The sequence below is a fragment of the Mirounga angustirostris genome, unplaced genomic scaffold, assembly GCF_029215605.1.
Source record: "Mirounga angustirostris isolate CCGP_5_RB_7025 unplaced genomic scaffold, mMirAng1.0.hap1 SCAF_9, whole genome shotgun sequence".
Lineage (NCBI taxonomy): Eukaryota > Metazoa > Chordata > Mammalia > Carnivora > Phocidae > Mirounga > Mirounga angustirostris.
In genome coordinates, this window is record NW_026991717.1 from 60,310,293 (window position 1) to 60,337,764 (window position 27,472).

Below are 27,472 nucleotides of genomic sequence, written 5' to 3' on the forward strand. Positions count from 1 at the left end.
TGCTGCTGTAAAAGTATACTTTCTAAAGAAGACCGCCACTGTTTTGAGGCTACAAAGGGCAGTCTCCTTTGTAGAGGATACTGTATGTGTTTTCTCTCCACCAATAGATTCTAAGCTCCTTTGGGTTAAAGACCACCTTTGTGTGCCTCAAACTTCTAATATGGTGCCATCCAGGCATTCAGTACTTGTAAAACGAAGGAAGGAAGGCATCAAAGTAGTAGTGAAAATTGGGACCCTCAGTCTTTTTTTTTTTTTTAAGATTTTATTTATTTATCTGAGAGTGAGAGAGAGAGCACAAGCAGGGGGTGGGGGGCGAAGAGGCAGAGGGAGAAGCAGACTCCTCTCTGAGCAAGGAGCCAGGACCCTGGGATCATGACCTGAGCTCAAGACAGATGCTTAACCCACTGAGCCATCCAGGAGCCCCGGGACACTGAGTCTTAATGAGGCTCTTAGGCTGACCAAATGAAATTTCTTTGGTTAACCTGGATAGTAATATGTGGTTATTTTTGGAGTAACCTCTTTTCTCATCTAAGTCCCCACTCAAATAAGTAAGTGAGTAAGTAAGTAAGTAAATAAATAAATAAAATTTGAGATGTGAAAGTTTATTTTTACAAGGCAAAAGCCATTATATTGTTAAAGCTGTATTTTCAAATAAGATGGCAAATTGTTTTATATGGAAATTCGTACTTTAAGCAGGTCTTGTCCTCAATATACAGTATGATTACTACTAAGGAAAAAAATCCCACCTCCACATAGACAAAATAACAGCAAGGAAATTTACCAAAATGTATACTACCCTCTACCATTTAAAAAAATCTATTTTCGTGGCGCCTAGATGGTTCAGTCTGTTATTGTCTGCCTTCACGGCTCAGATCATGATCTCAGAGTCCTGAGGTTGAGCCCCATGTTGGGCTCCCTACTCAGCACACCCTCTCTCTCTGGCCTTCTCCCCTGCTCATGCTCTCTCTCTCTCAAATAAATAAATACAATCTTTTAAAAAATCTATTTTCAAAATATCTTCAATATGAATTAGAACTTCTGTTACAAAGAGGTGTTTTTTTTTTAATTCCGTTTTCCTCAAAAGAGCATATAGTTCTAATACAAGAGATTTTTGCACCTGTAACCAAAGTATATTTTTCTGAGTCAAAATATATTTTTTTTTAATAAAATAAAGTCCCTGGGATGTTCAGTAAACACTCGGTAATGAGTAAGTTTAATGCATCTATTGAGGACCATTTCCTAAATACACTCAACACATTAAAAAAAAGGCACAGGATGTGACAGAAAGCTTTGGTTACAATAGGTGTGGGAATTTTTGATGAATCACACAGATTAACCCAGAGAATTAGGCATCTCTTACATACCTTTGACAATGACCAGTGAACGTATAAATAGCTTTATGTTTTCTCTGCAGCACTATTCTTCACCAAACCAAATTCTTCCTTCAGGTGTGTTGACCAAATACTTCTGCTTCTCTCTTTACACTGTGAATCAGGTAAAATACACATGTCCAGATTTCCAGTCATGATCTTCCTACCCCTTTGCTCACTTTCTCTGAAAAACGTTTTTTTCCTCCCTGATTAAAAACATCTTAACCTCCCACCATGAAATTTTTTTTAATTCAGAAAAGTATAAATAAGGAAATCACAATCATTCACAATCTCACTGCTTTTAAACAATCACAGTTTATATTTTCTTCCATCTTTTAAAAATGAGTCTATGTATATAAATAATATTCTTTACACCATTGAGATAAGCTGCACTGTTTTTGTACCCTGCTTTCCCCCCTCTCCTAGTTAACACTATTTATAGGCATTTCCCCTTGTCATTGGAAACTTTATCAACTTCATTTTTTAAAAAGACTTATTTATTTATTTTAGAGAGAGAGAAAGAGCATGCACAAGCGGGGGGGGGGGGGCGGGCGAGGGAAGAGGCAGAGGGAAAGGGAGGGAATCTCAAGCAGACACCCTGCTGAGCACAGACCCTGAGATCATGACCTGAGCCAAAACCAAGAGACGGATGTTCAACCACCCAGGCGCCCCTATCAACTTCACATTTAATCAGTGGCATAATAATTCACCATGTCAATATACTCTGTTTTTCAAGATGCAAAGGTCTCCAGGTCCTAACGGGCTGTTCAAACCCATTTTCATGACCACTGGTGAATGACCTTCCTGAGGGCAGCTCTGCTCCTTACTCATCCCCATCTGGACACTGACTATCTGGAAGTGCCTGATACCAGACGGAGCTGGCTTAGAGGAAATTGGGTCCCAAGCATTAAAGAGAGAGAGGTGCAAAGGGACAGATCAAACCATGCTTTGCCTTCCACATCACTTGAGTCTTCTCAGCTTAAAAAGGAGGCCACAGAAACAAATCCCTCAGCAATTTTTAAAAGGCTTAGGATAGAAGCTTTTTCCTTATGCAAAGATGCACCCGGAACAATGGGGAAATTAAGAGCAGGAGGAGTCCTAGGAGGAGAAGGAAATGGCAGCCCCACCCAGCTGGCTCAGGATGGGAGAAAAGGTGCTTGAAGGACGACTGTAAATGCTCAGAGACACAATTAGGTTCTGGAATCTTAATACTGATTAGTTGAAGGGCCCAGGCTGACAGAAGGAGGGTGATGGACCCGAGCGAGTACTGGGAATCTGATTTTTCTGAGGTGCTGAATTAAGAGATGGGAGGTGTTTGGGGAGGGTGGGGGGTGAACAGAAGAAACAGGAGAACTTAAATGGTTGGTGATAGTTCACTTTGTAATCTGGCTCCTTCCTCCCATTTCCCCACCTTCATTCAGAAGACACAAATCATTGGGGCACAAATCATACAGCCATTCATTTTCATGTGAGTGGATTCAGCTTAACCCTAAAGCTGTGAACAATCTTTTCTTTAACATCTTGTGACTGAAATGGCCTTGGGAAGTTTGAGGAAGTCCATGAGGATCTTGACCTTTACCACCAGGCGCCCTAGGTACTTGGGATGCCATTTCTGTGGCTAACCCTGCAGCTGTGGAAAGACCACCTCTTAGATCCTAGACCTTTCTCCTGGCCCAACCTCTCCTCTGACTCTCAGCTCCCCTTAGAGGGTGTTGCTCCTGCCCTCTGAACTCAGGCTCTTTTTTGGGTCCCCTCAGAAACTTTGCTGCTGGGAATGTAAAGAACACTCCAGCCTGGCAGGCACACAGGGCCTGCTAGGAGAGGACACTGAACATGGATTCTGTATTTCTTAAAATTGTGTCCAAAATTGTGTATCCCAGAAACTACTAGAGATTAGGGATGTACATGGTATTTTAACACAAGTCAGAGTTTAATAGAGAAGTCTCAAGACACCTGTTTTATGCTAGATTCTAGGGTGTTTTTGTGCCAAAGTCTAGGGTAATTTTTCCCCTTGGCTATCCCCAACCAAAGCCTAAATGTTATATTATTTTTTTTAAACTATACTTTAGTTAAGCAAGTAATACACAAAAAACATATGCTTGTTATAAAAAGTAAAAAGTTCACAATTTAGGATAAAAAAGGCCAGGTCCCCCTTCACATACTTATGTACTCCCAATCCTGCTCCTTCCTCATGGGAGAGACCTGTTAACAGTGTGGTTAACTGTTTCCAGATAATAATAGATTATATAGAATTTTTTGTTTTATACAATGGAGTTATATAATACATATTATCTGCTGACTTGCTTTTTTAAAAAACTTAATCATATATCTTGGAAATCTTTGCATGTCAGTGTATACTGGTCTATCAAAACTTTTAAATGAATTATATATAATTTTCCATTCTGGGTATATAAACAATTTATTTAATAAATTCATTAATTTATTTAATTTGTTACTATGCCTTATTCATGGGCATTTAGATTGTTTCCAGTATTTTGCTTTTATGAACAATGTTGCAGTGAACATCCCTACTGATAAAACTTTGCATATGTGTGCAAGTATTTTTTATATGAAAGATTTCTAAAAGAAGAACTGTTAGATCAAAGACAATATCCACTAAGTTTTTTTTTTTTAAGTTTTATTTATTTATTCATGAGAGTCAGAGAGAGAGAGAGAGGCAGATGCAGAGAGAGAAGCAGCCTCCCCACCGAGCGGGGAGCCCGATGCGGGGCTCGATCCCAGGACCCCGGGATCATGACCTGAGCCGAAGGCAGACGCTTAACCATCTGAGCCACCCAGGCGCTCTCCACTAAGTTTTTGATGGGCATTGTAGGAGAGGAAAAACTTCACTATTTTTCCTGCTAGCAATCAAGTTCATTGGCTGGGGACCGATAATTAGACTGATAAAAGAAACAGGAAACACACAGAAGTGTATTAACATGTACATTGCACACATATGGGAGCACTCAGTGATGAATAACTCAAAGCAATGGTTAGAATTTGGGCTTGTCTAGCATCTCAACAAGAGAACAAGACATTGTTAGAGAAGTGACAAGACAAAGGAAAAGGACTTGGAGTCTCTAGGGCAGAAAATTGTAGGAAGGTAAATATAGGGGGATACTAGTGGAAGAGAAGGGCCAGTTAATAGTTTGCTATGTAGATTCCTCTGGTGCCATCTCTGGGTTGATGAGGGTCTAGAGCTGTCTCTGGTGATCGGCTTCTGCCCTTCCTGGTAAAGAAGGGAGGAAGGACACCTTTGTAAGTGTATGTCCCGCTTTTAGGCAAATAGGGGGAGTGCCAAGAGCTTTTCTTATATCTGCTTCTCAAGCACCTTCAGCTCAAAATAATCTTTATGCCATAGGGGCATATTTTGGGATGGCATATTCTGCTCCTCTTCAATATCAAACGATTTCATCTAAAAAGTCTGTACAAATTTACACTGCCACCATCAATGTATGAAACAGTCCACTTCCATATATAGCATACTCACAGAATATGCTATTGTTATTCTTTTAAATAATTTAAATGGATCAAAGATAGGATCTCACTATTGTTTCAGTTTGCGTTTCTCTGATTAAAGCAAGACTTCTTAATATTTATGGCAACTTTTATATATTATGGATATATATCCTTTGTTACATTTGCTGCAAAGGACCTAAAGATTTAAACTGTATAACCATCCTGGGGACACTTTTCTCCTGCCAGTAGCTATTTGAATTGCTGAGTACTAGGTGTAAACAATCACATACTATAGTTAATCATGGAGATATCATTAAAGGGAAATAGTGTTTCAAAGAAATAGCTTACTAGTACATGATTAACTGACAAGTAAATGGTTCAGAGTCTGAGAAATTCCAGAGAAGAAGAGAGGGACACAGGTGGGCCCAGGAACTGGTTCTGAACTGACCCGCTGGCATTTTCGGATGAGGAGGTTGGGAAGAATCTGTGATTTTCGTTGTGTTCTTTAGACCCCCAGGGCTCTACAGAGAAGCCGGGGGGTTTGAATGACAATTTTGCCACTTACTAGGTAGTTGACACTTGGCAAGTTACTTAATATCACTGATGGTCTGTCTGCTCATCTGTAATATGGAGTTAATAATATCTTGTTGGCTAGTTGTAGGGATAGAAGGAGATAATGCATATAAAGCCTGGGCTTAAAAACACTCAATAAGTATTACCCAGATATAAAACTATTGTTACAGGTGTTAAGATATCTCCATGTTCCGAAATGCTTGGGGAGGATTTCGTGTAAAAGGTAGATGCTGAGTTTTGCTGGAAGAATGGAGACGGTGGGGATGTAGAGATTGGGGAAGGGACCATCCAGAGGTAGAGCCAGCCGGGCATGATCTATTAGGAAGACACAACATGAATGAAGCAGAGTTTATTTATGGGCTACTGGGAGATAAGAATGGATAGATATGTTGGTACCACGTTATGGAGGGCTTTGAATGCTTGACAAAGAAATTTGGACTTGAACTTTTAGATAATATGACATTTTTCTTCTTGCACACTTTAAGAGACACAGAAACGCTGCAATAGTCTCATCACTTAGGAATCTTCAAGTGCTCTCACAAAGACATACCCTTTCACATTTTTTTAAAGGGAAGAAATGAAAAAGAATGACATATTTATGAAAGCACTAAACTGACAATAATAATGAGAAGTGGGAAGAGACAAGACACTGACAGAGGAGCTAGACTAAATGCAGGGACAAAGGCTGGAGAAGGGAAGGAGCCGAGTGCACCTGATGTTTGGTGGCAGGTACCAAGTCTCACGGCTGGCTGTGCCTCAATAATTTACCCTTTGTTATCTCTGTCTGGAGCTTTCCGGTCTTTCACCGGTAGCCTAATTGCCTAGGACATTGCTGGCTGTAGATGCTTTTAACCTGCCCAGTCTTCATCCAAACTAGCTTTAGGAAGCCCTGGAAGTCAAGTGTTTACTAGCCTGTCACATACCCATGGATGCACAGGGAGGTCCCTCTTTTCTTCTTGCGAACACCTTTGTTTGGGTCCTCTTAGCCTTTTTATCTAGGTTATTACGACAGAGTCTCACTGCCTTTCCCACCCTAGACTTTTGCCCTCTGTTTGGGCTACATACCATAGCCAGATTAATCCTGACCTACAGCTTTGATGGTGCCACTTCTGTTCAAAAACCTGCCTCTAGTCAAAGTAACATTTTCCCCTAAATACAAAAGGAATACATGTTCAAAGCAAAAGCTTGGACAATACCAAAAAACTCCAAGAAAAGAAAAATTTTCCATAGTGTCACCACCTAAAGATAATCCGTACCATACCAAGTTTGAGGCTTTTTATGCTGCTTTTTAATACCTCATGAATTATTTCCCCATATTCTTTGTTCTTTTTGTTGGTTACATTGAAATGAGAGGAATAAAGTTTATGTATCCAACTCTTACTGTAGGATATTTGGGTTGGACTGAAGATCCTGTTGTTTACGTTTTTGTACACAAATTATGATTTTTCTTAGGAAAAATTCCCAGAAGAGGAATTTATGGCTCAAATGTATTTACGTTTTAAGGCTTTCTTTTCTTTTGTGATAAATACTGATAAATTGCCCTCAGAATAATGGTGTACCATTTTATCCTTCCACTGTAGATAGGTGTACCCATTACTACTGAATCAAAGAGCAGCATCTTGGGCTGGAGTCAAGCAGCCCCTCAGGTTGGCCCTGCTGCCCTCATGGGCTTCTCTCTTCCCCTACAGCCCTCTTGCCAAGTTATTCTCCTCTTACTTTATCCATGCTGCATATGTTACTTCAGCAAATATCTCAGAGCACTACCAGGGAAGGCAGGAGACTGTGAAAGTTAAGAGGGAAGGCTCTGGAGCCAGGCTGCATGGGTTTGAATCCCAGCTCTGCCCTATAATTTCCTGCATGTGGGGAACAATATTAACACCTCCACCACAGGGTGGTTGAAAGAACAAGAATGATTTCAGACACATAAAATGCTTCTGATGGTGCCTGGCATGTAGTAGGTATTCAGTGAGCATTAGCTATCATCAATAGCAATTAGGAACCATGCTCCATCCTAGGCATGGGGGATCCAGGTGTGAGAAAACGGCCAAGGTCTCTGCTTCTGCAGAACTAATTCTAGATACTATTTAGTGCCCAGCAGAGAATAAAGAGGGTGTTGTGATGGCAAGCAATAGGGTGAGAGGTGGGGCATCATATTCAGTGGCTGAAGAAAGTCCCTGTGCAGTGGTTACCTCTGAGCTAAGACCCAAGGGCCGAGATGGAGCCATCCTTGAGAGCAGGGCCACCTCAGGCTTTGGTCTCATGGGGCAGGAGCTTCAGGACTCATCTCAGAACTCATCACAAGCAGATGGCTGTTTAAATGTCCTCCCTGTCTCCCCCCAACACTTTTTAAGGCTAATAATACATAGGGGTATATTTTGATCCTTTAGCACCAGGAGTCATGTAGCTAGGGCTTACTCTCTTCTCACTCAAGTCATTAACCCTGGTGGGCCCGTGGCTGAGTCAAGAAGGCCTCATGGGTGCTGACGTGTTTTTACTAACTGCTTCTGCTTGATTTCCTGCTTTGTTGAACCTCTTCTTGATCCTCTTGCTTTTCTGTTCCTGCTCCCTTGAAGGACCTCCCTTTTGTTCTCTGAAGTCACTGTCTCCCTGACAGGAAATGCACTTTAGTGAGCCAAATGCGTGATGGCGTTAAGTGGAATAAAAAAGAAAACCTGAGTCTCCAAAGGAAAACGAGTTTTCTCCGTAAGCTGCAACCTCAGGCACAGAGAGGAAGGCATCCTCCTTCTTGCTCCTCCCCTTTCCTTCCCAAACCAAGAACCTGCCTGGGTAAAGGGAGAATTGAGTTGGCCGCCCTCAGGAGCTATGCTTCTAGCTGTGAACAGCAACCAGCAAAGGGCTGCCCCCAGTCCTGTTCCCTCCCATGGAAGTGATGTAAGCACGCCTGGGTGCTCTTCACTGCCTCCTTTGAAAACCTGAGCTTTCAGGGTGGAATGGCCACTGGGCGCTATACATGGGGTGGAGGCCTCCTTCAGGGGCCCGTGGTTCCTGGTATGAAAATGTGAGATCCCTCAGGGACAGAGAAGATGCAATCAGTTTCCACCAGTATCTAGGCCAGTTGCTTTCACACTTTTTGATTATGACCCACAGTTTACATCATGACCCGGTTACACATAAAATTACACTTGCTGGGGCGCCTGGGTGGCTCAGATGGTTAAGCGTCTGCCTTTGGCTCAGGTCATGATCCCAGGGTCCTGGGATCGAGTCCCGCATCGGGCTCCTGACTCAGCGGGGAGTCTGCTTCTTCCTCTCCCTCCGTCTCTCCCACTGCTCATGCTCTCTCTCTCTCTCTCTGTATCTCTGTGTCTCAAATGAATAAAATCTTAAAAAAAAAAAAAAGTTAAAAAAAAAATTACACTTGCTCTCCTTATGGTGATACATTGAAAATATGGGTCACATTTCTCTAAATTGATTTTCAAACTACTAATGGAGTGGACCTGATTTTTTTAAAAAAATGTTGTTAAGTAACTCAAAGGCATCTGTCTTGGGTCTTGCCCTGACTTTTCTTGTTCCAATAATATAATTATTTAAGTGCCTAAGTTACATTGAGAGGTTTAAAAACTTTGTACTATTTGATCCAGTAATTCATCTTTGAATCTACCTCAAGGAAAGAAGGTTACAAGAAGGGGGATCAAGGGATCACCAAGAACATTCTGTTTTTAGCCAAATGTTTAACAAACTTGTAGGAAAGATGCAAATATGAAAGTTGGATTTGATTTTAGACTGTGAAAGATATTTTTTAAAGATCTTTTATTTATTTGGCAGAGAGAGTGAGCAAGAAAGCATGAGCAGGGAACGGGGCAAACCCATATAGGCTGGCTCCAGAGCCTTCCCTCTTAACCTTCATAGTCTCCTACCTTCCCTGGTGGTGCTCTGAGCTATTTGCTGAAGTAACATGTGCAGCATGGATAAAGTACGAGGAGAATAACTTGGCAGGGAGAGGGAGAAGGAGGCTCCCCACTGAGCAGGGAGCCCAATGAGGGGTGGGCTTGATCCCAGAATCAGGGATCATGACCTGAGCTGAAGGCAGATGTTTAACTGACTGAGCCACCCAGGCGCCCTTGTGAAAGACATTTTTAAACACCTAATCCACTTTCCTCATGTAAAGTATTAGATGTAGTCACAGGTAGTTGAACAACTAAAAGAGTATTTCCTAATAGCTCAGCATTAACCTGGAAGAAAGCTCTAACATGATACTCCATTGGCTTCTGACTTAAGCCCTAATGCTCAGAACCATCTTATCACCAGTGACTTGGATGAAGAGCTGGAAAACAGTTTAGGCAATCCCCAGATGGCAAGGTAAAGCATTGAGTGAAAGAATTAGGATTTAAGAAGTCCAGCCAGGTAGGAAAGATGGGCTGAAACTAGCAAACTGAACTCTTTTAGCAAAAACATAAAGAATATATGTGGAAGTTCAGGGGTGCCTGGGTGGCTCAGTCAGTTAAGTGTCTGCCTTTGGCTCAGGTCATGATCCCTCCTTCTACCCCTAACCCGGCTCGTGGTCACTCTCTCTTAAATAAATAAATAAATAAATAAATAAATAAATAAATAAATAAATAAATAAATAAATAAAATCTTTAAAAAAATGTGGAAGTTCAAAATGTGAATGGCACAAAAACCAGGTGGGTGCTAACATTTGTTTTTCCTCTAGGATGCTGTTTGGCAGCATCCTCAGCCTCTATGCCCAGTTGTGACAACCAAAAATGTCTCCAGACATTGCTAAATTTCCTCTAGGGAACAGAATTTCTCCAGTGGAGAGAACCACTGAGATAAACTGATACGCTACTCGGGAAAAAGACCTAACCTAACAGATTTTTGTTCACAGTAAGTGCAATAAATACCACCAGCAAAAATAACTAAGCAAATGAAATCTGAGGCTGCATTATTCTAGCACTATGAGCGATTGGATTCCTGAGGGCTTACTCTCTACCTGCCACTATAGTAAGGTCTTTACATGTGAATCCTCACTCAATGTTCACATGAACCCTATGGGGTAGGAATACCACTGTCTCCATTTTTCAGTGGAGGATACGATGTCTAGGACATAAGTGACTCACTCAAAATCTCACAGCTGAGGTGGTGAGAGCCTGCGCTCTGGCCCATTGAGCTATGAGAGACTTTAATCTGTATATTAGGTGTACACCTACGGGAGCATCCTGGGAAGAGTGAGTGCCCTCATACACCTGGAATGTGGCTGACAGGTGAGAAATAAGCCACCCACCCAGGATCTTAAAGCCTGTAGCTGAGGTCCCAGCCTCCAGTCAGCTCACTGACTTAACTTGTACAAAATTCTAATATGCTCTTTCTTCTATCAGCACGACAGTAGAGTAAGTTTTGGAAAGACTGTCAACAAAGGTGGTTAATAGTATGCAGGTGGCCTTTCAAGGGTTAAGTTTCAGCTCTGTGGAGACATTTCTCTTCCTGGGACCCTAATTCTTAAGCCCTGTAGCTCTGGGTCCAGGGGCAGAGGTCATGAGGATCACAATCTTCCCACTCCAGGGTCAGGGTCTGCTACATTGCCCTCTGAGGCCAGACTGTGAAACTAGGAGGCAGGGCTAAGGTCTGGACGGAATCCTACCAAAGTCAGAGCCAGGGTGCTGCGGCTGGGTAATGACCTATCTCCTCCCCCACCCCCTCCAGTGGAAGCCTTGGAGCTCAGGTCTGTGGACCTGCAGAGCCCGAGGAACAACAAGGAGCATCACACACAGGAGATGGGCCTGAAGCGGCTCATTGGGCGGCGGGGCCAGCCCTTTGGGCTCCAACTACATTTCAACAGACCCTTCCACTTTGGGACAGACTACCTCACCTTTGTGGCTGAGACTGGTGAGTTCACCTGGCCCCAAGGCAAAATTCACCTGTAGGACTCCCACCTCTCCTTTCTGAGTGCTCCCTCCCCTAACTTTTCCTGGGATCCCCAGGACCCTATAAGTGATGTTAAGGAAAGATTTGGCCAACTCAGAAAACTCAGATCAGAAAATCTATCCAATTGTGATAGAAACAGCTGATTTTTCAATATGCAACAGACACTGTGCTAACTTTATACATATTATTTCATTTAATCCCCATGATCAGAGTTTCAGGTAGGTACAGTTATTATCCCATTTTTCAGATAAAAAAACTGAGGCCCACAGTTGGCTTTGCCCTTTGGCTTGCCCAAAGACACCCAGTGGCAATAAAAGCCTTAAGCCAAAAGGATTAGCAAGAAGGTGAGGGTCCTCCCAGTCTCCCTGGGATCATGTCACATAGATTTTAAACCTCACTCTGGGATCATTCTCTCCCACACAGGACCGGCGTCCATGGAGTTGCTGGGAACCCGAGCCACCTTCCCCCTCACCCAGGCTCGAAAAGGCAATGTCTGGAGCGCTTTTGACTTCACCGTTGACACCAACTCACTCTTAGTCTCCCTTTTGACACCAGCCAATGCAGTCATTGGTCCCTACACTCTGAAGATAGAGATTTCTCAGGGCCAGGGTTACAGTGTGGTTCACCCACTGGGGACTTTCATCCTGCTTTTTAACCCTTGGAATACAGGTATGACTTGCTCACAGGCTGTAATGCTAACCTGATCCACTGGGAATGCTTGGTGAGGTTCTTCTGAGAAAGCCCAGAAGATACAAGCCACCTATCTATGCCATATATTACCATGTGCTCACTAAAAACCACCTTCACCACCCCCCCCCAAAAAAATGAATGCCATGATAAAAATGAACATGGTGTCAGGTTAAGTGAAATAGATTAGAAAATGGAACACAATGGGACCCTAATTGTATTACACATATGTGGAGAGAAAGAATGGTTGGAATACACCAAATTGTAATGGTGGGTATCTCTGAGTAGTGGGACTGAATGATTTTCATCATCTTCTTTCTGTCATCTGTATTTTCCAAATCTCTACAACAAGCTTTCTACTTTTACCATCAGCAAATGATAATCATTATGTTCAAAGAACAGAACCTATCACTGGCCTCTGGAAAAGCACAGTAGACTTTTAAGGCGTCCAGTCTTGATTTCTATTGCCATCAACCTGTTCCTTCCCCTATTATCCTGCAGGACACTGTCATCACTGTCTTTTAACTTTATTACTCTGTTTTTTGCCCCCTCCACTATTTAACCACTCAGAGGATGATGTCTACCTGCCAAGTGAAATACTGCTGCAGGAGTATATCATGATGGACTATGGCTTTGTTTACAACGGTCATGACAGATTCATCACTGTCTGGCCCTGGAACTACGGGCAGGTAACTGTCACTGAAAGTGGGCCTGGGGCGGGTGTCCTTAAGTTGGTTCTTAATCAACTCTAGTAGCCCATGAAGGGCCACTAACATAAGTAAGGGTGCGTGGCGCTAGGACAATTTCCCATCCAGTAAGAGAGGCAAGGAAGGAAGGGGAGATGTCTTGCAAGGTTTTTGTTTTTGTTTCAAGATTTTTAAGTAATCCCTACACCCAACATGGGGCTCGAACTGACAACCCAGAGATCAAAAGTGGCATGCTCTACCGACTGAGCTCCAGCCAGGTGCCCCTCAAGTTTTTAATATTTTATATAAAAAACTTCAAACATAATTCAAGTAGACAGGCTACTAAAATGAACCTATCTCTCAGCTCCAACAGTGAGCAATTTATGGTGAATCGGATTCCATCTACACCAGGGGTTTGCAAACTATATTCCACTGATTGTTTTTATATAGCCCCTGAGTTAAGAATGGTTTTCATGGGCACCTGGGTGGCTCAGATGGTTAAGCGTCTGCCTTTGGCTCAGGTCATGATCCCAGGGTCCTGGGATCGAGCCCCACATTGGGCTCCTGGCTGAGCAAGGAGCCTGCTTCTCCCTCTCCCTCTGCCTCTCCCCCTGCTCATGCTTTCTCTCTCTCTCTCTCTCTGTATCTGTGTCTCAAATGAATAAATAAAATCTTTAAAAAAATGGTTTTCGTATTTTTAAATTGTTGAAAAAGAACGAAAACTTTTTTTGATGTGCAAATTATATGAAGTTTAAACTTCGGTATCCAGAAATAACATTTTATGGGAACACAGCCACCCATGTTCATTCACTTACGTATCATCCATGGCTGTGTTGATGCTACAGTGGCAGAGCTGAGTAGATGAGACAGAGATCCCACAGCCTACAAAACCTAAAGTACTTACTCTCTGGTCCTTTACAGACAAAGTTTGGTCTATACTGTCTGTACTGTCCCCGTCCCTCCCGACTCATCACTGGAATTTTTGGAAGGAAATTGTAGATACTATATCATTTAATCCAGTAATACTTCTGTTTATAGCTCTAAAAGATGATGACTCTTTCTGAAAAACTGAACCACAATACATTATCATAACTGAAAAAATGAACAGCAATTCCTTTAATAACATCAAATATCCAGTCAGTGTCCAAAGGGTGGGACTTTTGGCTCTGGGCAACTTTTCCACTCCCAACCACCAACCGAGACTGGTGTACTTTCTGCCTCCCTCCCACTTGCATCTCTGCTCCATCCACACTCACCAGGAGGGTAGTGGGGAGAGAGCAGGGGGCCTTGTCCTGGTCTCCAACTGTGACAACTTGTGTGATTTTTTGAAACTGAAACAAATACCAGTGCATTTGGCAGCCAAAAGGGTTGCAGCATGTGTCGCTTTATATGTTATAAACATATGTCATGAGCCTACACTGGCTTCTCCTGGGTTCCCAGCTTCAGCTGAACTCCTCTACCTGATTTCAAGGCTCCCCACACTCTGCCGCCTCTCCTCTCATGGCTGCCCCTGTATTTACCCATCTGATCTTTTCTACTCCCTCATGTCCTCCAGAAACAAGAATCTCTATGCCCTGTCCTTGGCACCACCAAACTCAAAGACCTCAGGTGAACATCCCCACTCTGCTCTCTTCCTGCCCACCTAGTCCTCCAAAGCCCCCTGGCACCAATGGCCTTCTCTGATCTCTTGGTCAACAGAGATCTCTCACCTCCGAACTCTGTTTGCGTTTTTCCATCAGAGCCACACAGGTTCGTTTTTCAGAAATCTGAATCTCATACATCCCCAGTTTGATTTGTAAGCTCTTTGAAGGTAGGACCTTGTCTAATATTTAACCCTACCTCTATCCCCAGCACATATGCCCTATCTCTAAAAGTCTGTGTTACGGACTTGAAGTTTCAGGATGCTAGACATTTTTACTCTTCTCTTTTCTCTCCCTTGAAATCACTTGGAAGTTTGAAGAGGACATCATAGATATCTGCTTCGAGATCTTGAACAAGAGCCTGTACATCTTAGAGAACCCGTCCAGAGGCTACTCCCAGCGGAATGACCCGGTGTACTTCTGCAGGGTGGTGAGCACCATGGTAAGGATAGCAGCCCTCCCGCCTCTGTCTGAGGACGATCTGGGCTTCCCCAGGGGCACTGAGGAAATGCACCTGTCTGGCCTTTGCAGATCAACAGCAATGATGACAGTGGTGTACTACAGGGGAACTGGGGAGAGGACTACTCCCAAGGGGTCAGCCCGCTGGAGTGGAACGGCAGCGTAGCCATCCTGCGGCAGTGGTCAGCCAGGGGCAGGCAGCCTGTGAAGTATGGGCAGTGCTGGGTCTTTGCAGCTGTTATGTGCACAGGTGAGTGAGGGGGAGATGGGGATGCAGAGCCATTCATTTAGTTTTTGCGATAACCCTTTGAGGCTGGGCTCTGATGATCTCCGTTTTCTTTTTTTTTTTTTTTTTTAAGATTTCATTTATTTATTTGAGAGAGAGAGAGAGAGAGAGCACATGAGAGGGAGGAGGGTCAGAGGGCGAAGCAGACTCCCTGCCGAGCAGGGAGCCCGATGCGGGACTCGATCCCGGGACTCCAGGATCATGACCTGAGCCGAAGGCAGTTGCCCAACCAACTGAGCCACCCAGGTGCCCTGATGATCTCCATTTTCACATAAGTTAACTGTGGCTTGTCCATAGCCCCCCAGCTAAGGAATGGTACACACATGGACTCTTACCCGGCACACTGCATAGTCTTGGGGAGTCTTGCATCTTTGCCTAGGAGTGAGGTTGACCTGTTGCAATCATTCGGCAGTCTCCTGGATGGCAGGGGGCCTATTAAAATGGTCACCTGGATAGAGAATCTTGTGATCCCAAAGTGGAGGCAAAGGCAGCTTCTTTCTACCACGGCTCAGGCTTCTCAGCTCCAGGGGAGCCTGGAGTCAGGGACAGGCTGCGGGAAGTTTGAGGTGCAAGCAGATGGTCTGGAAAAGCCTGATCTTACCTGTGGGCAGAGCTGGCAGCTCCCAAATACTTCTCAGAGAGATTCTTGAGGAGTTACAATTGGAGGTTGGCTACTTTGCTAACTGCCTGCATGGAGCATCAATGTTTTATGCATTGTCATTTATTACAATTCAGTGCCAAGGTGTTGATTGGATTATCTGTGAAGATGAGGGAAAGACAGAATACCGAGGTACCTGCCTGTGTCCCCCCGTGCAAAGCAGGAGCCCCTTTCACAGTGCTACCTGTTACACTGTGGTGCTCAATGTTTGCTGAATGAATGGATTGGCTCTCAGTTGAAGGATGAGGGAACACAGAACAGGGAAGATAGAGACAGACGCCAAAGACAAAGCTCTAGATTTTTCTGAGAGGGACAGCATAGCTTGGCAGTTAGGTATGAGTGCTGCAGACAGGGGAGATGTTTAAACCTGAGTGTTCAAATCAGAGCCTCACTTTGCTCTTCCATTTTCCCCGGAAGATGCTCAGCACAGCACCAGAATTTAGTATGGCCACATTTTCCTGTGCCGGGAAGTCCCTGGTTAGGCAGGTGTCATGGAGGAGGACTCGGGCCCTTAAATGCTGGGGTGAGAGGGGGAGGTCTAGGTCTGCATCCTTACTCCACCTTGAAGCTTCTCCCTACTCCCAGGCCCTAGAGTCCTGGGGCCACCGAGTGAGGGGACAGCTGCTTCCATCACACAGCCTCTGGCCACTTGTAGCCCTGGCCTAGCTGTCACCCCTGTAGAGGGGTTGTGAAAAGCCCAGGAGCTGTGCTGGGAGTGGAGAGGTGACTGTGAACAGGTGACTGGCTCCCTTTGGGGTCTTGAATCAATCAGAACAAAAAGATGGGTCAATCTCAATAGCCCTCTTACTTTTCAAAGCATTATTAACCTCCCAGCAGCCTCGGGAGGCACCCTCTGCTCCTCCTGAGCAAGGGAGAGTAGGATAAACCTCCGTCTAAACTTCTCATCTAGGCCAGCATTACCCTAATCCCCAAGCCAGGCAAAGACCCCATCAAAAAGGAGAATTTCAGACAGATATCCCTGATGAATATGGATTCCAAAATCCTCAACAAAATCCTAGCTAATAGGATCCAACAATACATTAAAAGGATCATCCACCACGACCAAGTGGGATTTATCCCCGGGATGCAAGGGTGTTCAACATTCGCAAAGCAACCAATGTGATAGAACATATTAATAAGAGGAGAGAGAAGAACCATATGGTCCTCTCAATTGATGCAGAAAAAGCATTTGACAAAATACAGCATCCTTTCCTGATTAAAACTCTTCAGAGTATAGGGATAGAGGGAACATTCTTCAAGTTCATAAAATCCATCTGTGAAAAATCCACAGCGAATATCATCCTCAATGGGGAAAAGCTGAGAGCCTTTCCCTTAAGATCAGGAACACGTCAAGGATGCCCACTCTCACCACTGTTGTTCAACATAGTACTAGAAGTCCTAGGAACAGCAATCAGACAACAAAAAGAAATAAAAGGTATTCACATTGGCAAAGAAGAAGTCAAACTCTCTCTTTTCACAGATGACATGATACTTTATGTGGAAAACCCAAAAGACTCCACCCCCAAATTACTAGAACTCATCCAGCAATTCAGTAATGTGGCAGGATACAAAATCAATGCACAGAAATCAGTTGCTTTCTTATACACTAACAACGCAACTGTAGAAAGAAATTAGAGAAATGATTCCATTTACAATAGCACCAAAAAACATAAGATACCTTGGAATAAACCTAACCAGAGAGGTAAAGGGTCTATGCTCTAGGAACTACAGAACACTCATGAAAGAAATTGAAGAAGACACAGAAAGATGGAAAAACATGCCACACTCTTGGATCGGAGGAATAAACATTGTTAAAATGTCTATGCTATCCAGAGCAATCTATACCTTCAAGCCCATCCCGATCAAAATTCCAATGACATTTTTCAAAGTGCTGGAACAAACAATCCTAAAATTTGTATGGAATCAGAAAAGACCCCGAATCGCCAAGGAAATGTTGAAAAAGAAAAATAAAGCTGGGGGCATCACGTTGCCCAATTTCAAGCTATATTACAAAGCTGTGATCACCAAGACAGCATGGTACTGGCACAAAAACAGACATATAGACCAATGGAACAGAATAGAGAACCCAGATATGGACCCTCAACTCTATGGTCAAATAATCTTTGACAAAGCAGGAAAAAATATGCAATGGAAAAGACAGTCTCTTCAATAAATGGTGCTGGGAAAATTGGACAGCCACATGCAGAAGAATGAAACTGGACCATTCTCTAACAACAGACACAAAGATAAACTCAAAATGGATGAAAGAACTCGATGTGAGACAGGAATCCATCAAAATCCTAGAGGAGAACATAGTCCGTAACCTCTTTGACATCGGCCACAGCAACTTCTTTCAAGATACATCTCCAAAAGCTAGTGAAACAAAAGCAAAAATGAACTTTTGGGACTTCATCAAGATAAAAAGCTTCTGCACAGCGAAGGAAACGCTCAACAAAACTAAGAGGCAACCCACAGAATGGGAGAAGATATTTGCAAATGACACTACAGATAAAGGGCTGGTATCCAAGATCTATAAAGAACTTCTCAAACTCAACACCCAAAAAACAAATAAGTCAAAAAATGGGCAGAAGACATGAAAAGACATTTCTCTGAAGAAGACATACAAATGGCTAAGAGACATGAAAAAATGTTCATCATTAGCCATCAGGGAAATTCAAATCAAAAACACACGGAGATACCACCTTACACTAGTTAGAATGGCAAAAATGGACAGGGAAAGAAACAACAAATGTTGGAGAGGTTGTGGAGAAAGGGGAACCCTCCTACACTGTTGGTGGGAATGCAAGTTGGTATAGCCACTTTGGAAAACAGTGTGGAGGTTCCTCAAAAAATTATAAATAGAGCTACGCTATGACCCAGCAATTGCACTCCTGGGTATTTACAGATGTAGTAAAAAGAAGGGCCAAACGCACCCCAATGTTCATAGCAGCAATGTCCGCAATAGCCAAACTGTGGAAAGAGCCGAGATGCCCTTCAACAGATGAATGGATAAAGAAGATGTGGTCCACATATACAATGGAATATTACTCAGTCATCAGAAAGGATGAATACCCAACTTTTACATCAACATGGATGGAACTGGAGGAGATTATGCTAAGTGAAATAAGTCAAGCAGAGAAAGTCAATTATCATATGGTTTCACTTATTTGTGGAACATAAGGAATAGCATGGAGGACATTAGGAGAAGGAAGGGAAAAATGAAGGGGGGGGACATTGGAGGGAGAGACAAACCATGAGAGACTATGGACCTGAGAAACAAACAGGGTTTTAGAGGGGAGGGGGGAGGGGGGATTGGTTAGCCCGGCGATGGGTATTAAGGAGGGCACGTACTGCATGGAGCACTGGGTGTTATACGAAAACAATGGATCGTGGATCACTACATCAAAAGCTAATGATATATTGTATGGTGACTAAATAACATAATAAAACAAACAAACAAACAAACAAATAAACTCCTCATCTAAACTCCTCACCTCGCTGGCTGAGGTGGGGACCTATGTTCCAAAAGTCACATCTGGCCCTGGGCAGGTGTGTGTGTGTGTGTGTGTGTGTGTGTGAGATGGTGGTGTAGGTGGTGTAATATCTGCTTTGTATAAGTAAGTCTTAACTACTTAAGTGAAATTTTAAGTGAAATATGACCTCAGCTTTAAAAAGCCTTTGTAGTACTATCCTGAGATGCCACAAGAGGATGCTGTTGCCTTATCAAAGATGCTTGTTGCCTCTGTACCTGCAGGTTCCCTTTGTCCCTGAGGTCTTCCACTTACCTCTGTAAGTCTGTATTGCCTTTCTATCCTTTCTCTGATTTCTTTCTTACCTCCTCCAAATCCTTGTATTTCAGTAGAATTACAGATTCAGAATTTCAGTACTGAAAATCATCTGGTCCAATTCCTAACTTTGTTACACACAAGGAGACTTAAGACACAGAGAAGTTAAGCCACTTACTGAAGGTCACTCCTGAAACTGGCCGCAGCATAAGGCCTAACTTTTCTTATTTTCTTTCGAATTACAAATGTTTTAGGTTCTCTGTGTTTTTTTTTTTAAATTCAGCATATTTTTTTTTTTAGGTTCTCTGTTTTTAATGTGGAAAGCTGCTGAATGAAAAAAGCCCTAAATGATAAATTCAGTTGCTTATTGTTGTTTTAAGTAACCTTCAAATGATTTCTTTCTCCTAGTGGGATGGAGACCATCAATGGGCAGGTAGGCAGCAGGGTTCTGGGCCTGGGTGCAGTGCTCTGAGAATAAAGGAGTTACAGGTATGGATCTGCAAGAATCTTGGCCTTCTTTCTCTCCTCCAGCTTAAAACTTAGAAAGGATGCATGGGAAACCAATGATTCTGCTTGAAATGAACTCAGTGATTGTCCATGCTTTCCTTCTCTTTAGTAATGAGATGTTTAGGTGTTCCAACTCGTGTGGTTTCCAATTTTCGTTCCGCACACAACATGGATGGGAACTTAACCATCGACACCTACTATGACCAAAATGCAGAGATTCTGTCAACTCGGAAGCGAGACAAAATATGGTAAGGGGACGCCATCTCAAACAGATCTCTGCTCCATCTCAGGACAGGCAGGGAAACTCTGACACGCTTCTCTCTGGTTTTGAGGCAATATCACCCTGCCCTTTGTGGCTGGTGCCCAGAGAGTAATTCCCCAACCTAGGAGACTGTTGCGGATAATTAGATCATCATATCACACTCATTTCAGAGATAGATGACTATGGGATAACATTCTGAAGCCCACAACCGAATGAATAGATTGTGTGGGTCTGTAAATACTGATCTCAAAATCTGTATGCCTCTTACTCTTCCTTCTTTGAGTCATTCTGTTTGTGCCATTCTCTGCTTGCCCTGTTGGGCCTGGACTTGCTGCCTCTGCCTACTTCCTCAGTCTCTCCTGCTTCTTCCTCCACCTACCTCACTTCCTCGCTGCGTGCATGCGTGTGTGTGTGTGTGTGTGTGTGTATCTCTGTGTGTCCCTTCATTTCTGTATCTCTAACCTCTTCCCCTGGCTCCTTTTTCCTCTGCTCTACTTCAGATCTGATTTCCTGTTTTTCATTTCCAGCCAGTTTCCAGGTAAGATCTTTGAGTTGTGTGAGAACTAGTGACTCTCCTAGGAACCCCTCCCTCTCTGAGCTCCTAGAGGGCGAAGCATCCTCCATTCAATCAGCAGTGGTATACCTGGGAAGGCGGTATCACTTATGTAGAATTCTGTGTATGAATGCATAACCTGAATCTAATCATGAGGAAACATCAGACAAGCTCAAAATTTGGATCACTCTGGCAAATAAATAAATACCGTATTCAAAATGTCAATGTAATACAATAAAGGCTGAGGAACCACTCCAGATCCAAGCAGACAAAGGACACTGCACAACTAGATGCAATGTGTGATCCTGGACTGGGCAGAAAAGAATGCCGTAAAGGACATTACTAGGTCAATTGACAAAAGTGAAATATAGACAGTAAATTAGATAAAAGTATTATATCAATAGTAAACATATGAGGTTGATAACTGTACACGATTATGTAGGGGAAGATCTCTTTTCTTAGAAAATACACACTGAAGTAAAAAACAAAAGGAAAAAATATATTTATAATCTTCACATCCATACTGAAAGAAAGCCAATGCTAAAGCAAATGGGGCAAAATGTTAATGATAGATGAATTGGGTAGATGGGTATTTTTTGTATTATTCTTGCAACTTTACTGTAAGCTTGAAATTACTTCTAAATAAGTAAAAAAGGGGGGTGAATATAATTAATACATAATAACTTTATGCAGTGCTAGACGGTAGCTAGATTTTTCATGGTGATCACTTCATAATTTATATATATGTTAAATCACTATGGTGTGTACACCTGAAACTAATACAATATTGTATGTCAATTACACTTTAATTTTAAAAAACTGATATAAATTACAGCATTCAGTATAGTGTCCAGTACCTGGCAAATCTTCGGAAAACATAAATCCTCATCTTCTTACTCTTCTCTGTAGGAATTTCCATGTCTGGAACGAGTGCTGGATGATCCGGAAAGATCTCCCACCGGGATACAATGGTTGGCAGGTTCTGGACCCCACTCCCCAGCAAACCAGCAGTGGTGAGTGAGGCCCTTGTGGAAGGAAGGGTCTGGGCTCTGTGGGGAGGCTGGTCAGGGGGACTGACCACATGAGCAGGAGGCCCGAAAGGAGCAGTGTTTTTCTCACTTCGTTGCCTTCAGCTGGGTAACCCAGATGAGTCACAGGACCTCTCAGTTGCTTCCTCACCTGTAAAGTGGGGAAGATGATGATAACTACCCCTTCACAGGGTGGCTGTGAGGATCAGGTGAATTTGTGGGAAGCTGAGAGTACTCGGTGGATGTGGGTCTTCTCCATCCCATCTCCCTACCTGCCCCTGTCCCCTCCCCCTGCCACCAGCCACCCCAGTCCACAGGCTGGCAGCTGGCCGCCATCCTCAACTTCTGTTCCCTCCACAGGGCTGTTCTGCTGCGGCCCTGCCTCTGTGAAGGCCATCAGGGAAGGGGAGGTCCACCTGCCCTATGACACCCCATTTGCGTATGCCAAGGTGAATGCTGATGAAGTCATTTGGCTCTTCGGGGATGGTCAGGCCCAGGAAATCCTCGTCCATAACACCAGTTCCATTGGGAAGGAAATCAGTCCCAGATGGTAGGGTCAGATCAGCGCCAGAACATTACCAGCTCCTACAGGTATCCAGAAGGTGCTTGGGGCCCCGGGGACTCAGGCGGGAGGGGGGGGGGCGGGGGGGGCGGGTATAACCTCCTTTGTGTGCCTCCCAGTGAGGATGGTTCGTTCTTGTTAAAACCATCACCGCCTGATCACTTCCTCTTCATGGAAAACTCCTGGGGGCTTTCCTGGACCCTGGCCATGGGGCCCTAGAGTTGCTGGATTGAGCAAATAAAAAAAGAGGGTGCCCATTAAATCTGAATTCCAGATAAATTCAGACAAGCAAATACTTTATTAGTATAAGTGTGGCCCAAATATAGTATGCAATATATCTAAACTAAAAATTATTCACTTTGTCTCTGAAATTCAAACTGAATGTCCTTTATTTTTCCTGGCAACTCTGTCTAGGGTCCTATCATGATCTCGTTATGTCATGGCAGTGGGGGTGGGAGCAAGGGGGGAGGTGGATGCTTATGGAGGGAAAGGATGCCTGGCCTGTGGAAGAGAGTAGACGTCCCTGCGGAGAAGGCCAGGGGGAGTCAGGCTGCCTGAGTGCCAACCAAGGCCCTGCTAGGTTCTAGCCGTGTAAGCCTGGCTGTGTTCTTACCATCCCTGTGCCTCCAGTTCCTCATCTGTAAAATGGGGTAACGTCACCTCAGAGGGCTGTTGCGAGGGCAGGTGAGTGGAATCCCAGAAAGCACTTGGAGCAGTACCTCTGGTGCACAGCAGCTGCTCTAGAGAAGTCCACAGTTTGGGGTGAATTGGGGTGCAGCCTGAATGTTGAGTAGCCCCCAGGAGCAAGAGCTGAGGATCCGTTTAGAAGACATGAACATGTATTTTACAAGTGAGGACGCTGGTGGGGGAAGAAGTCTCTGGCTTTGATGATGACGACAGCATTGATGGTGACAATACTCACGACAAAGAACAATGCTGGGTGCTTGTATTCAGCAGCTCATGTAACTCACAATTCTGGCAACTCTAGGAGGCAGGGAGATACACCTGGGTTATAGATGAAAGAACTGAGCACCCAGAGATTCAGGGACTGTGCCTGAGCCAGGATTTGAATGCAGCACCCAGCAACAGCAATCCCCATGTTCTCAGCCATGATGCTGTCCTGCCACCTGATGCAGCTATTCATTCATGTGGTTGGGGCTTTGGGAGGGGAGCTGGGAGTTTTTGGGGTGCTTGGTTTCCCAAAGGAGGCCCCTGGTCCTCTCAGTCTCTCCTCACTGAGGTCTTTCCTGGCTCTTCTTTCGGCCAGGATCCCCTGAGAAGCAATCTGTGTTCATGAAAGCTTCCTGGAAAATGCTGGACCCAAGAAGGGCCTCTTCTCCCTTCCTAGATCTGCTGGGCTCCAGGGGCTCTGAGGCCCAGCCCGCGCAGCTGCAGCTTCACCTGGCTAGGACCCCCGAGTGGGGCCAGGACCTGATGCTGAGGCTGCGTGCCCGGAGGGTGCCAGACAGAGTCCACCCCCAGGGTCCCATCAGACTGGTGGTGCACTTCAGCGCACAGGCCCTGTTGCACCAGGGTGACACCAGGGAGCCCCTCTGGAGGCAAATAGTGCACTTGAACCTGGACTTTGGGAAGGGTGAGTATGAGGTAGGCCTGGAAAGGCACCAAGAAGGATGGGAACTTTGGGGTCATAAACAAGGCTGGGGATGGTTCAGCCAGGTTACATGGCAAGCCCTGCAACCCAGTACACACACACGCCAGGCAGTGAAGCTGCTGGTGGCAGGAGGTTGCACGTCATGTGCTGTACTCTGACACCATCCCACCAGGGGAAACATAGCAGTGACCTCTGGGGGCGGTGGGTATAGGGTAAGTACGCTGGATCTCTCATACACACACACAAACAGACTTGCACACACATATAGACTCACACACATATTCTCTCCCACACATACGCATATTCTCTCTCTCCCTCTCTCTCTTTCTTTCCAGACTCAAGGTGTCTTTTGTCTGTGCTTAGAGATACAGTGGCCGCTCTTGCTATCCTACGATAATTATAGAAACAAGCTGACAGATGAGAAGCTGATCCGGGTGTCTGGCATTGCCAAGGTGGAGAATACGGGGAGGTCCATGCTGGTCCTAAAAGATATCTCTCTGGAGCCTCCCCACTTATCTATTGAGGTAAGGTGTCTGGACAGAGATGGGGCCCAGGAGCCCTCTGACTCCCCCAACCCAGGGGATTGGGCTACAGCAGTGATCAGAACAGAGTCCCTGCCTCAGACACCCAACAGATGATTAAAGCCCAGTATGATGTTATCTCATGCTCTGGGCAAAGTGCAGGGCAGAGTGGAAGGCTTCTGAGAGGAGGTGACATTTTGTGGGGGATGCATAGGAAGACACTGTCCAGAGACATGAGATGGAAATGAAGGCATTTTAAGTAAGGAAAACGCTTTGCAGAGGCAGAGAGACACGAGAGGTGTGGCTGGGAGATGGAGTAGAGGAGTCGGGTTTGAGAAAAAACACAAGCCGAATTCCAAAGGTGACTGCAGATAATAATGTAGGTGCGACAGGGAAGAGGAAAGACAAATGCGAGGTAAGCCCCAGACTTTGAGTTCCAAGATGGCGTGGCTGGCAAGGTCATTATATGAGGAAGGAACCCAGGTGGAAGAAGGGCAAATGGGGGGCAGAAACGTTCCCCATCTCCTGTTACCAGGGTTTTTCTTCCCTTGAAGCCTCCTTCCCCCCCCGCCCCCCCATTCTGAAGGACCTGTCCTCTGCTTAGTCCCAACCTGGCTTTGCACCTGCTGGATTTGGCAGAAGCATACTCACCCCCACCCAGAACGAGAATTGAGCGGCTCCACACCAGCAACCGCCTGGCCCCCTGACAGTTTTCACCGGGCCGTGCTGTCAGGTGGTCAGGCCACGGTGTGGCAGACAGTGGGCAGAATCACGGGTGCAGACACAGCTGGTGCTGAGGTGAGGATGCTGCCTGTTGCCCAGAGTCCTGGGGACCAACAGGATCTGGGGCAGGCACATCAGATGCTGAGGAGACTATTAATTGGACCACATTGGTAAGGGACCTGCGGATGATTTGTGTGACTGTGAGGGATTCCAAAGACCTTTTTACCTGTTCTACTTTGACACCCTCACTAGAATACAAGAGGTTTGTTTCTTTCATTTGAATTTTAGAGAAGTCACGGTGTGTTCTTGCTTTTCTTTGATTCTTTTTTTTAATTCTCTTTTTGAGCCAGAACATGTCCCAAGTATGATCTGGGTGGTCAGAACTCATTTTAGTTCAACATTCGTTTATCAAATATCCACCACTTGGCAGGCACTGAGCTAGGCACGAGCTCTAGAAGTGAGTAGGATAGAATCCCTGCCTCCCACTCACAGGCCAAGGCCATGCTGCCCCATGACACAGACCTCACACGGGATGCACAGAACACACCTGGAAAAACTCACACTGTTTCTACTGTCAGAGCAACATGGGGGGAAGATCCTGCCTGGGGCCTGGGACATCTGGGTCAGATCCTGGCTCTGCCATATTGTATGACCTTGGCCTTGGAATGATGTCCCTGATAGCATATAGGTGGCACAGAGGACACCACTTCCTTACCCCATGCCTGTGTCAGACATTACTAATTGATCACAACTCTCTCTGACTCTGGATTTGTCCTCGGGAATCTTTCCAACACACCATTCCTATGAGCCATGATTAACAGACTGGAGCTGGCACTTAAGTTGAAATCAAATTGCCAGCTGAACTAGATGGTGGGGAGGGAAATCAGTTTCAACGTGGTGGCAATTCCCAGCTGGTAGCGGCTTCCTGAAGCATTGTGACCTTCTAAGGCAGGTCAGGATACGTGTTAACCTTGAGTACTCTCGGCTCATATTCTTCTCTCCCTGCAGGGGTTGAGCCCTCAGGAAGCAGTCCCTGGAGGTCAACAGAGGGATGGTGACTGAACTGGAGTACAGAAATAAGGCCAGTTGCCCACAATATCTCCACCTTCTCTCCACACAGGTGTCTAAAAGGGCTGAGGTGGGCAAGGCACTGAGGGTCCACATCACCCTCACCAATATCCTAATGGTGGCTCTGAGTAACTGCACGATGGTGCTGGAGGGAAGTGGCCTCATCGATGGGCAGATATCAAAGAAGTAAGTACCATCTGTCTCATGCTGGTCTCTGGCAAGGGGCACCTTGTGGGGTCATAGGATGGTCCTTCATCTCCTGGATGGTGCCTACTTGCCCCCACTTGTGCACCCTCCTTGGGGAAGGTTGAGCTGGGTGGTATTGGGGGGTGGGAGGTGCTTACCCACCAAGAGGGAAAACCAGATCACCCACCCTGGCAGTTACCTAAGGCTCTAACAGGCTCTTTTTGACTTTCAGCATTGGGACTCTGGCACCTGGACATACCATCCAAATTCAAGTGGACCTCTACCCCAACAAAACTGGCCCCCACCAGCTCCAAGTCCTCAGCAGCAGCAATGAGATCAAGGAGATCAAGGGCTACAAAGACATCTTTGTTGCTGCCTCCAGGGCTTCTTGAGCCCCCACCCCACCCCCTTGGCCTCCCAATCCCCCAGCCCCTCCCCTCCCCCTACTCCTGATGCCCTTCCAGCCCCCTTGTAGCCTCACCTTGGTCTTTCCTACTCCTGAAGGTGTAATGTTATCTTTGTTCCTTCTCTGTCCTCTTTCCGCCTGCCTGGGGGTGAATGGAGCTCTGTTAGAACAGCTGTGCATCTTGGGAAGAGACAATAAAGACGTCTTTATTTATTACCTGTGTTCTCTCTTCTCCGCTAACAAGGTCCTTGTTATTATTGCTACTGGCTGGTCCTCTGGCCTGGCTGCCAGCTGTGTTGGCTGGGCCCTCCCTGCTCTTCCTGTCTTCTCTCTCCTGCTTTAAGGTCCCCAACCACAAAATAAGCCCAGTAGGATCCCCTCTAAATCAGCTTCTCTGGAATCAAGGATCCCAGGTGTCTCCATTTAAATGATCTTAGCGAGCCTGCAGGCAGAGGCGGGAGGGAGGTCAGTGGCCTGGGACGACAGTGATTGTGCTGCCAGGGGGACCAGCCAGAGCTACCTAGCAGGACTTCTCTGCTGCCACCTGAGAGCATGGGAATG

General features: G+C 45.0%; 2 protein-coding genes across 4 annotated transcripts in view; one reads left to right on the top strand and one right to left on the bottom strand.

Annotated features, from left to right (window-relative positions):
* Nucleotides 1-17,002, bottom strand: part of ADAL (adenosine deaminase like) — a 72,977-nt gene extending 55,975 nt beyond the window's left edge. The window contains exons 1-2 of one of the 3 annotated variants that reach the window (XM_045900236.3): nt 15,376-17,002; nt 1,365-1,484 (exon numbers count right to left, since the gene is read on the bottom strand). The gene's annotated coding sequence lies outside the window, so the exon portion shown is untranslated. Of the gene's footprint in view, nt 1-1,364; nt 1,712-15,375 lie in introns of those variants that run through there. The other 2 variants (XM_045900235.3, XM_045900240.3) reach the window with 2 other exon arrangements.
* Nucleotides 1-27,068, top strand: part of TGM7 (transglutaminase 7) — a 28,245-nt gene extending 1,177 nt beyond the window's left edge. Inside the window, 14 exon segments of the mRNA XM_045901742.2 lie at nt 10,556-10,621; nt 11,061-11,243; nt 11,706-11,951; nt 12,540-12,658; nt 14,609-14,737; nt 14,827-15,004; nt 20,100-20,238; nt 21,715-21,818; nt 22,194-22,373; nt 22,376-22,435; nt 23,663-23,989; nt 24,371-24,531; nt 26,372-26,505; nt 26,738-27,068. Coding sequence (XP_045757698.1) covers nt 10,556-10,621; nt 11,061-11,243; nt 11,706-11,951; nt 12,540-12,658; nt 14,609-14,737; nt 14,827-15,004; nt 20,100-20,238; nt 21,715-21,818; nt 22,194-22,373; nt 22,376-22,435; nt 23,663-23,989; nt 24,371-24,531; nt 26,372-26,505; nt 26,738-26,897 — 2,186 coding nt within the window. The 3' untranslated portion in view covers nt 26,898-27,068.
* The last annotated feature ends 404 nt before the right edge of the window (nt 27,069-27,472 follow it).